Below are 12,721 nucleotides of genomic sequence, written 5' to 3'. Positions count from 1 at the left end.
TTAGTTTGGGACTAGGTCAATTGGTGTCAAGTGTCCCATGATATTTAAAAAAAATAACAGAAAAATCTTGCTATATTGATATAGACCTACAAAAAAGCTGTACAACTTCTTCAACATTTGACCCTAACCTAGCCTAGCTATGTGAGTCTATTGGCATAAAGCAATAATAACTGGACTCCCACCGGGTCGCTTAAATTTTTTACGTGTCGTCAGCAGTTGTGTAGGTAGTAGACACACTACATGCGAGATTTTGCGTCGAATAAAACATGCCTATTTCACGATTTTCTCAGTTTCTGGGTGCTACCAGATGCTAGACTCTAATCCAACCTGGATCTAATCCAATCTGGAGTCTAAAATCTGGTAGCATGGTGTACGGTTGTGTCGCTCTGAAGATGAGCTCTGGCTGAGTTCGAAACGCGTCAGTGTATTGTGGTGGTGGTGATAGATGGGTTTGTATGATTTGTGTGTGTTCTTACAGTATGAAGGTGGAGGAACTGCATGAACATGCATACGATTATCTTGCATAAACTTAGTTATCATAAGGTCGCGGGTGAGCAAAGAAATTCTTTTAGTTCATTGATATAGACCTCCGCAAAGTAACGCCTGATTCAATAAATTATTTCTCATAGATATTTCAGGACTAAAACCATTACCTACAATCACCCTTTTACAGATGACTTAATTTTCTCAATTCCAGAACATTCTAACGGTAACCATCGTGCTGGGGGCAGCAGTGCTCTCCTCCAGTACAGTCATAAAGTCGCCGGAGTCGCCGGAGAATGGAGCCATCCCCCCTAACTTCGAGCTTTTGATCCTCCACAACAATGACATGCACGCGCGCTTCGAACAGACCTCGCAGCTGAGCGGCGCTTGCACTACGGCTGACAGAGCTGCGGGGAAGTGCTATGGAGGGTTCCCTAGAGTTGCCCATGTGTAAGTAAAATAAAAAACTGGCCAAGCGCGAGTCGGACTCGCGCACGCAGAGTTCCATCTACTTATACAACATTCATTAGACATTAGCAAAAAACGGCAAAAAATCACGTTTTTGAATTAGTTAATAGAGAAAGAATATATAAGATTTTTTTAGTTTATGATTTTTTTTATGTTTCACTTGTTTCCTTATATGGGACTTGTTTTATTTTAGAGAATTACTTGGGTACATACATACCTACGCTTTATGGTTTAAAAAAATTAGAAAATAAAAATAAAATATACTTTCTTATTTGCCACTTCTTTCTGTATTACAAGAAAAATACTAAAATTAAAAAAATGTTGAAACGCAAATATTTTAACAACTACAATTTGGTCGTAATGGTAGTTGTGGCCTCAAACTTTGCGACGATAAAAGGCACAACGTAGCTTATGGCCCTTTAAAACTCATTTAGTCCGACGAAATACGATTTAAAGGACAAAATCGATATATAATGTATCATTAAGACCATAAATTTTATTTTAACAGAACCCTAGAACCCTAATACCGAGCGCTTAACAGATTCTGCTAGGCAGGTACTGTTTCCAGGTTATCTATTTAGTAGAAGTACAGGACGTCTAAAAAATAATCGAAAATGTCATCAAATTCTACAGCCCATTCATAGTATTTCATAGAAAAAAACCAGCCAAGAGCGTGTCGGACACAACCAAGATAGGGTTCCGTAGCCATGACGAAAAAATCAAGTAATATTTATTTTACCATCCATTTCGCAATACTTCTATGCAAAATTTCAAATTTCACATTGCTGCTATTAATAATGTTTTTTTCACTCCCTGACGAGAGGGAGCAAAATGCAACTTTTCTGTTCAAGGCTTTTCTAAGTGTTTTATTGCAATGTAATTTTTTTAAGTTGATAATTGCAAAGCCACGCCTTTTTCTATGCTGGTTGTTCTTTAATAATATTTAGATATTTTTTTCAAGTTTTTTAATACTCGGTGTGAAAAGAGCCACTCGGGAGCAAAATAATTTTTATCTTGGGCGTTAACACTTGAATCCCTCATTACATCCTGAGCGTCGCGAGGGCTATTGTAGAATCCTTCGCTACATTCTGGATTCAATGTACGCCCTCGCCGTAAATACACCATTTTGCTCCCTTGTGTCACAAATAACTATTAAACTGAAAGATTATCATTTTAAAATGTTTCTTAATTTGATCAAATCAAACAAATATGTTGAAGCAAAGGTACTTGCAGCTTAGGTTGTATGAAGTCATCTTTACGGTGTAATTTCATAGAATAATAAAATTTTATAGGTATACCTATGTATTCATGCGCTCGTTCACCAACCTGATAATGCAATTTCAAAAATATTTATGTACCTATACCTACCTTTAACCACGGGTCCGCTCGCGAAAAATGAAATGAAATGTTTATTTATCTTAAGTGGATTATTATGCGCTTGCCATGAAATATCAGAATTTTATTAATTTCCATGAGCACTTATTTATTTCGAAACGGGATACCCGTAAAAGTAACAAATTTGGAGTTGAAATAAAAAATACAAAAAGACTCCAAAAAACCAATCACACTTATTTATTTCCAATTACATCGTGTTCTTGAAGAACTCCCGTAATAATTCATGTCTTTAACTTAGCGGCCGATTTTACATAATAATATGTATGTACATCACGTATCACGTGTTAATATCGGAGTAGAAAGTATCCCATCGTTATTCCCAAAATTCAGATTTCTTTATAGGAAATATCATCTAAATCTGTCTAGATTTTAGCGTGAAAGTGTAATATTAGCAGGATAAACAATTAAAATCAATTTACATTAACTTTTAAATTACTTTCATTTCGTGCTCACCCTGAAAACGAACAATGAATCGGGTCGAAACATGTCGGACATTCCTCGACTATTAATACGTGAGTGACCTGTGCACTTTTAACGTTGATATGATAAGGCCAGGTAAATACTATGCGTTAAATAAAACACACAAATGACTAAAATGAACAGTATAACAGGAAGTGAGTAGGTACTAATCCTCTAGCATCACAAATACCGTACGATTCAACTAATCCGCATCCGAGGGATTAAAACGAATCTACGCTCGTATTTTAATTGTACTCTAATCTGCCTTTTCGCAATTTATTGCTATTTTAAAATGTTCCGCATTTTTAACTGTCTGCTATCGTGCCTACAGTGTCACATGCAGTATCTAGTTGAAGCCTATATTTAGAACAAAATTTCAATGTGCTATATTTAACTTTTATCGATCGATAGACAGGGGCTGTTTCACCACCCATTGATTAATTTTATTTGACGGATAAATGTGATGCCGTCTCCATCTATTCGAACAAAACAAACAGAGATGGCATCACATTGATATACGTCAAATACCTAAATCTAATCAATGGATGGTGAAACAGGGGGTAAATCTTGCTTTTTAATATGCTTTTTCCTTTTCGGGTAGACTAGGCAAGCCACTGAGCACAGAAATGAAGTTCGTGTCAAAGCTAGGTCCAAGAGACAGTGGAAATACATAATGGCCTGACTACTTGAATAATATCACTCAATACCGATTTACACAAACGCACACGACTTGTAGAACTCTTTTTCATATTGAAGCTTAACGACATCACGATCTCTGATAATAATGAAAATGGTTAATGGTAGCTTTACTATCAGAACGTTCTAAGACGAGTAACGATTCAATTGGTTTTGTTCTGATCATCACCGCGACGAAAAACAAAATAAGACAACCTCTAAAAGCTTCTAGGTACAGTCGAGTTCGTAAACTTCTGAGCAAAAATTTGATCAAAAATATCTGAACCCGCTTCTACACCGTTAACAATAGTCGTGTTCATATATTTTTGATCAAACTTTTACTCACAAGTTTATGAGCTCGACTGTACCTACTATCTAAAACTATACTCAGTACACCTCCTGCGAATTCCTTTTGCTTGTTTCATTCATTCCAATCGATTTCAAAGCTTGTGCCCTGATGACTACTTATTCATAGGCTCTAGTAAGTCCACCAGACTTTATCCAGTACATTGTGTCTTTCGCATACACGAATGATTACATTTTAATGGCCTTTTTCCAAATAAACATGGGCCTGGCCCTATATCACGAAGTGCAAAATTCAAATTTCGTATCTTGCCGTCCAACTGACGCTTATAAAGATTATTTAATACGAGTGATGCATTGTACGATACGAACTTCGATTCTCGATCGAATGTCGTAGTAGCCCCCCTGAAGTGGTCCAACTTCAATCATGCAAGACCTACAAGTAGGGGAGTTCGGGGACAAAACGACCGGATGGCTAAGTGGTTAGAGAACCTGACTACGAAGCTTGAGGTCCCGGGTTCGAATCCCGGCCGGCGCAGATATTTGTATGAATAATACGAATGTATGTTCTCGGGTCTTGGATGTTTAATATCTATTTAAGTATGTATTTATCTATATAAGTATGTTTATCCGTTGCCTAGTGTCCATAGAACAAGCTTTGCTTAGTTTGGGACTAGGTCAATTGGTGTCAAGTGTCCCATGATATTTATGATTTATGATATTTTAAAAGTAACAGCGGGTTGAAAGTAACAACGACTTTGTAGAGTTATGCAGTGATCAAAATACCACATGCAGCCGTCCAGAGCTGGCAAATATCATTTCTCTGCTTGTGATCAGGTATCAACCCTATATCTCAACCTCAAGTATAAACAGATTGATCTATTTGGCGCTTATTTATCATAAGGGCGATAGTATCAACAAGACTACTACTAATTGTAATTCTTTATTACATTGCTTATAGAGCCTTTTAAGTTATTTTTATGCAAAACATTTACTTTTATGCTAAGGACGTATGAAATGAGAAAAACTGGGATGGGTACAAAAGTAACATAACGCCCGGGCTGGATCATAAAAACTTGATAAATTGCATTGAGCTCATAAAGTACACCAAAAATCATTAACTTACACTCAATTCTCCCTCTAAATGTTTATATGGCGCTTAGGATTATGAAGAGCTGGGAAGCATTTTTTGCAGAAAAAATTAGACATCGTAAATTCCATAATATAAAGTACCTTACTTACATGAAACGGAAAGAAGTGACCATAGGTTATGCAGATCACTTCAGTAAAGTGGTGTTTCATGGGTTATACTTTCGATTCTAACCATGTTATTTTCGCCCTACCCCTAGAGGACAAAAGTAACAATCGTCAATAATTTTTCAAAGCCTTGTAACTATAAAAAATTGAACTTTATTTAATAAAAATGGACGCATATTCATTTGAGCAAATACATAATAGATAGCGAGTAATTGGAGCACAAATGCCAAATGTTACTTTTGTCCCCGGTCTCCCCTAACCTTAATTAAGCAATGGTATCCCAATGGCTTCACCCAGGTCCTCCCAAGCAGAGGATTGTGTCTTGAAAACCGAGCTCGCCAGTTTCATTTTTCGATTTTTGTTTAGGCAATTTTTCCGATACTTACCAAAACTCCAATTTAAAGCCGAAACTTGCCGAAATTAAAAATTCGGTTACACACTAGTACCTTTAGACTGTAGATGATGCTGATGATTACTTTATCTCTTTCCAGAGTTAAGGAGGCGAGAAGGAAGGCAGCAAGCGGCGAAGGACCACCCGTTCTCTACCTCAACGCAGGCGATACATACACAGGGACAGCGTGGTTCACCATATACAAATGGAAGATCGCAGCCGAATTCATCAACGCTCTTAGGCCAGACGCCGTGGTAAGTTACATATCCTTAACAACTAATTATCGTTAAACACTATTAAAAGGTTCTTAAGTCTCTGGCCAGTAAAAAACATGACGTTTGTTTAAAAGGACAGAAACTTTTGTAACTCGATGACTAATATACAACGTGTGACATCCATAAGAACATGAATTTTAATTAAAGATAGTTTTAACTATTGAGAACCGTTTTATCGAAAAAATATAACAATTACCTTTTTACTAATGGAGAGTTATTAATTTTTTTAATTTTCTCGCGTCGCGATGTAATGCAAACATTTATTTGACATTTCAGAGAGGCAGCAAGTACTAGTGTCAGTAATGTTAGCTTTATTACCGATACATTGCGTGCCGAATTGTTTTTTTTACTAGAAATACTAATTTACGTTCATTAGGGCTTATATATGCTTTCAGCCCTTAAAATATATGTTCTTATGAAAGTCACACGTTGTAGATGCAAATGTAAGGTGAACTCTACGCGCTATATAGTTAATGGTTGGCTAACACATAGGAATTTATTAAACAATGTAAGAGTGAGCTCAAGGGTAAAGTTATTTTTTGAAAATTATATTAAGTATCTCGTAAATGATGTTTACGAGTCACTAGTGAATTGCCAACAAAGCACGTACCAATGAACAATAAGCCCTAACTGGACAAATTAAGCAACTACCTTTATAAAGTATTTGTTCTATATTTGTACAGTCACCTGCATTAATATCTACCACATCAGACATATAGTCGTACCAGATATTTATGCACGTTTTGTTGTCTCAGATATTGATGCTGGTGAAAGTACATAATTAGTGCAAGCTCCTTTCTACTATGTACAAGGAATAGTTAACGTTTGTCAAGCGCATAGAGAACAACCCTTTATTCTGAATAAAACTTTTTTTTTTCCGGCAAAGTCAACCTTTTCATTTTCGCTTAAAACAAGTCAAAACAATTTACCTAAGTTTAATTTTGACACTTGTTTTATTAAAGAGAACTTACTCGATCACGAAGTTTTAGATTTTATTTGAATTTATAATGATAACTTTCGTTTCTCAATCTAATAGCTGCAAATTTCGAGTAAGGTCACTTTCAGTCAAGATAAGTGATGTAAAATATTGTATGTTACCTTTGTGTGTGCCGTAATCAAGTATTTAGCTGCAACAAAAGGAAGAGGGCCATTTTATCGCTCAATTGCTTGTGACATTGTGCCGTGATAAAGTGTCTGTTTATCGTGATTTGTGTTCGTGATGTTTATGAATAATTATACCTATATTAAAATGCGCAAGTTTTTAAAAAATATTGCCCACTTTAAGTATGTTTAAGAATAGTTACTTTAACTTAACCGTACGCTTTAATTTTAGGATAAACTAATAGAAGTATTACGAGTATATAATTGATTTTTTTCAATATTTACTAAACAGGGCGTATATAATAGGTAAGGTGACCCGGGGCTATTGTAGCTGGGGGGATATTGTATCTGAGCCGCCTGATGACGTCCTTACGTCGCCATGTTCATGTGTTGTGTGAAGAGTCTTTTGGTGAAAACAACGTTAAATGGCCGAGAAGAAAATGGCGTCGTAAGGACGCCATCAGACGGCTCAGATACAATATCCCCCGAGCTACAATAGCCTCGGGTCACCTTACAGTTGTTCATCGATATGGCCTTCTGCAAAGTAATGCCTGATCCAATCAATTATGCAGTATTCAGTAAACTTGATCAAGTAGGAATAGTTCCTTGAATCGACAGCGGTCTCTATTGCTGCTGATACCTCTGCAACCTCAGTTTTTTTTTTAACCGAATAAAGGAACAGTCGATTCGGTAAAGAAGCAAGATGAGATAAAAAATCGGAAACTAACAAAGCCATCTATTGAAATGACACTGGGAAAGTGCCTCGCAGTAAACGTCATATCAACCAATAAAAAAACTACATGAATGACAATATAATATCAACTTATTTACTAATTTTGCCAAATTACTTAATTGAAATCACTTGGATTTTGTTAAAATACTGCTGATTCAAGATTGCATGGTAAATCCCGATAAGTCAAAATTACAAAGTTTTAATTCTAAGTTTTTATAAATTATTAGATCGAGTTATTGGGTACACAACCCAATAGTACATTACTGCAGGCAGAGGCCATGACGTAAGGGCACAATACAAGTAACAGTATTGTATTGTGGTAAGGGATTGATGGACGAGTTCGGGATAAAACGAGTCCAGCAATCCCTGTTCTGGTCGAGGTCTGTATAGTGCTTTTCTCGAACAATGTGAAGAGATATTTCATCCATCCATCCATCCGTCCGTCCGTCCGTCCATCCGTCCATCCGTCCATCCGTCCATCCGTCCATCCGTCCATCCGTCCATCCGTCCATCCGTCCATCCGTCCATCCGTCCATCCGTCCATCCGTCCATCCGTCCATCCGTCCATCCGTCCATCCGTCCATCCGTCCATCCGTCCATCCGTCCATCCGTCCATCCGTCCATCCGTCCATCCGTCCATCCGTCCATCCGTCCAGCCGTCCATCCGTCCATCCGACCATCCGACCATCCGTCCATCCATCCATCCGTCTATCCATCCATGCATCGCATCGCATCGCATCGCATCGCAAATGCTTACAGAGTAGTGGTAGTTGGCTGTTTGTAATTTTTCCTTTGTCGGTTTAATTTTAGTGAGCAAATTTAAAAAGTTAGAGCAATTTAGAACATGAAAAGTTAGAGCAGCGGACAATAACGGATTTTCATTTTTCTCATACATACTTCATGGCCTAGGCCAAGAAGTTATGTAGGGAGCCATAAATAAAAAACTTCATGTCTCCATTTCATGACATTAGTAACGCATACATTTCCGAGCATGTTTGAAAAAAGTTTTTTTTACATTCCGTAGCGTTGCTTTCCAATGTTTTGTTCCCAACGCGAGCATAATAAGGTTTGGCAGATCCCTGCGTTGGTGGAATTATAGGAAAAATCAATACATAGCCAACTTGTTGCGTCACAGCTAGAGATGGGCGTTGGAAAAGTAATACACTAGGTCTATTTTGAATCTTCATTTTCATGCTCGCCTCTAGTATAAAGAGGAATACAAGGAATACTTATGTATTTATGTATGTACCTACCATCACTAATGCAATTTGCGAAACTGTTTAATTTACCATCTTACTCGGGCAAGGCGTTTTAAATGCGAATGAAATATCTATATCAAAAGATATCAAACGTATGGGGGACGTATCTGAATATCAAAAATTAATATGTATCTAAAGTTAAAAAGTCGATGGTCAAAATATCGAAGGTAGGTTGGGTTAGGTTAGGTTAGGTAAGTTTAGAGATATTTTGACCGTCGATATTTCAATTTTCGATATTCAGATACGTACCCATTGTGCAGCATGAAAGCACCCAGGAACCTCTTTTTAGGCACAGAATGTAACTTTAATTGTGTCATATCGTTACTTATTTATCTAATATTATAAATGCGAAAGTAACTCTGTCTGTCTGACTGGCTGCCTGTTTAAACCGGTGAGCTGATTTACATGAAATTTAAAAAGGAAAGGACATAAAATAATTTTTATCTTGGAATTAGAAAGTTCCCGCGAGATAGCGATAGCGGTGAATGGCTCCTAGACAACAGCTAGTTTGTCTGTAATTACACTTTTATCATTGTTTGGTACGTCTACACTAAAAAAATATATATATATCAGCGTTATTTAATTACCTTAGCCTATGCCCATCTCTAGCCTCAAAGCTACATAATGTACACAGCACCTGTACATAGGTCTGCATTTAATTTAACTTCGAGCATCGTTCGCGGAATATTTTGTCCCCGTAATTTGGTTGCACTAAATCCACCGGACGAGCTGCTGTTTTTAAAACACCATCAATGTAACAATCCGTATTTATAGGAGGGAATAAGTCGATTTTGTTGACAAATATTGTCCTGATTTCGCCAACAAACCGCTAATGTTGGAATTTAGAATGTTTGTAAAACGATTCTAAACTTAAGTAATTTCCACAGTTGTTTCGGTTAGACATTGTAGTTTTTTTTTGCTTCAATTGCGTTTCTGTGTTGCTGTTTTTCTGCGATTAAATTTAAAAAAAAAATATCATTAACACAAAAATGTTTTTAGTGTTTGTACGAAGTATTTTTTCAGAATTGTGTATTCACTAGAAAAGAAAAAAAAACAGGATAAATATTGTCTATTCGTAGTTTAGTACTTATCTACTGAACTGAACTGCATTTAGGTATAACTTCTCAGTAAAAGAGGTTTTGCGTAAGTCAATATTTTTATCACAGGATGTTTGGGATTTCCGCTATACCTAAGTATAACCGGTACGAGTATAAGTTCCGGTATAAGTGTAAGTTTAACCTAAAATTAAATTTGTTTGCTCTAAGACTTAACACACGTTGCTTTCTGATTACTCATCCTGAGATACTAACATTACCTAACTAGTCACTACTTTAATAAAAACTCGTACCTCATAATAGATAATTTTCTGAGTGAACGTTATGAACATTATTTCAAGGTTCAATTTTGTTGACATATTGATTTTAGATACGAGATTTTTCAAAGTAGTGACGATTATCATTTTATTTACCTACTCTTGTCGACATCTAACGATCTACTATTTACTATTGTATCCGTACGTATCCTCAACTATCTTCACATCTTATTTGTGGTGTAATAATAGATGCTTGCGTTTATGGTGGTGGATATTATTAATAATATAATATTTATTCGAATCGAAATCCTCTGAAGAAATCTTTAATAATACTTACATTAACGCTTTTACATAGTTATTTAAATTAATTATTGCAAAAAAAAAATAGATTTTTCCTAGTTTTTAACTAATTTAATATATTTTTACTTCTGATCACTTCAAGCCGCGATTTCCATTATTTGTTCTCTTCTTGGTTACTCTTTAATAGTTTACTACCTCATCTCTAATATTATTAACAGTAATAAACTAATACGTTACTAAAATAATTTCGATAGGTACTGTGCTTGCATGCTACTAACATACTAACAAACATTTCCTTTTTCAGTCACTGGGCATCAATGATATTGAACAAGGATCGGACCAACTTTCCCCCTTCCTCAATGAAATCCAAACCAACATTTTAACAAGCAACGTCTTTCTAAACAACGAAAACAAGAAATTACAGAAATCTTCAATCTTTGATATAAACGGAGTTAAAGTTGGCATAGTTGGTTATCTGACACCTAATAATAACATTATTGAAAACAAAAACGTTGAATATATAAATGAGCTCATAGCTGTAAGAGATGAAGTTAACAATCTTAAAGCTCAAGATGCCAAAATTGTAATTGCTTTGGGTCATTCTAATACGAACATGGACCAAGAAATTGCCAAAGAAATCGAAGGTGTCGATTTGGTCATAAACGGTTACAAGAACCAATACTTTTGGAATGGAAGATCTATGATCGATGAATTACCAGTTATTAGCAATGTCGCTGCCCAACAACAGCAATCCGGTAAAGAAGTTCCTGTTTTGCAGTCAGTAGCCTATGATAAATATCTCGGAAAATTGAGCATTAAATTTGACGCTAACGGTAATTTGGAAAATATACAGATAAATTCAATTCTCTTAGATGGATCTATTCCACAAGACCCAGAATCCGTTGCAATTGTTCAAAAATACTCTAATGACGTCGCAGCATGGTCAACTGAAGTTGTTGGTAATACAGCAGTAGTCTTGGATGGTGACGCGTGTGCGACTGAAGAGTGCAATCTAGGAAACTTAATAGCAGATGCTATGGTTTACCATCATGCCCTGGATTTCGAAGGAGAACGTTGGACTGACGCTCCTATAGCAATAATTCACAGCGGAGCAATAGCTGACTCCATAGCGCCATCGAACAGACCGGCGGCTGTCACCAGAGGAGATCTCATGTCTGCTCTACCTACTGAAAGCAATGTTGCACTTGTGACCGTAAGTGGTACTGTGTTGAACCAAATACTAGAGCATGCCGTTGCCGATTACAGCATACGGAATCCTACAGGCCAATTCTTGCATTTCTCTGGTGTCCGTGTGGTCTACGATTTAGCTCGGGAGCCGGGCTCGCGAGTGGTTAGTGCAGTTGTTCGCTGTCATAACTGTTACCTGCCTTCGTTCTACGTCATTGATAGCTGGAGGGATTACCCGATACTGATGCCCGCGGCATTAGCAAATGGTGACTACGGCTTTGAAATTTTAAGAGGTCAGCCAAGAGTAGATTTTGAATATGATGAGCTAACGTGTACCGATGAATTTATCCGCTTGCGCAGTCCTGTGTACCCTGAAGTCTCTGGACGAATCAGTCTACTCAACGTAGACTCTTTAGATGATTCATCGGTTTCTCTTACTTCTACTTGTACAATGACCTTCTTGGCAGCGATATCTGCTTCTTTTTCCTTAGTGCAATAATAATATTAATTAAACTCGTGCAAAGATAATTTGTCGTTTTATTTATGAGAGACCAGTGCAAACTCAGTGATAAAAAAACAGTTTTATAACTTTTCGAACGTAAACTCCCTATAATGTAACCAAAGATCAAACGTAGAAAGCTAATTTTGGCAATGAAGCCATTCTTTTCATAATTTTACGTTTTGTTTATTAAATACACTAATTTATTAGTTAGACACAAATGCTGAACTTTGTTTTGGAAAGTAAGTTCATTATAATTTTCAATATGAAGCATGAATCGTATTGAAATATTTATTATTTTTTGAATTTTGATTTCTATCGCATGACATTGAACTGACTGTTTAAAAAAAAACAATATCGTAAATACTTGCTATGAGCAGCTAAATAAAACACTGCTACCACAGAAATTCATCTCTTAATTTACTAGAAAAAACATACCAATGAAGCAAATATAGCTTAAGTGTAAACTAATGGCATTCTTAAGGGAGAACGTCAGTGGGAGAACGTTTTAATTTAATTAATCATGATTAAATTTGTTTTAATTTAGCAACTACTTATACTGCTTTATCTGTTTATTAATACTACGGCTTGTACTAACAGAGGTAAGAATATATTTGTAAAAC

General features: G+C 36.3%; 1 protein-coding gene across 1 annotated transcript in view; it reads left to right on the top strand.

The window, feature by feature from the left end:
• Positions 1-769: 769 nt before the first annotated feature.
• The window catches only part of LOC141441203 (trifunctional nucleotide phosphoesterase protein YfkN-like), a gene marked incomplete at its 5' end in the record, with an annotated part of 21,777 nt that continues 9,825 nt past the window's right edge, over positions 770-12,721 (top strand). Inside the window, 3 exons of the mRNA XM_074105877.1 lie at positions 770-933; positions 5,532-5,685; positions 10,716-12,002. Of these exons, the coding sequence (XP_073961978.1) occupies positions 770-933; positions 5,532-5,685; positions 10,716-12,002 (1,605 nt within the window). The remainder of the gene's footprint in view (positions 934-5,531; positions 5,686-10,715; positions 12,003-12,721) is intronic.

This window comes from Choristoneura fumiferana, chromosome 23, assembly GCF_025370935.1.
Source record: "Choristoneura fumiferana chromosome 23, NRCan_CFum_1, whole genome shotgun sequence".
Taxonomy (NCBI): Eukaryota; Metazoa; Arthropoda; class Insecta; order Lepidoptera; family Tortricidae; genus Choristoneura; species Choristoneura fumiferana.
Note: the sequence above shows the minus strand (reverse complement) of the source record. Positions and strands in the feature narration are given on the sequence as shown.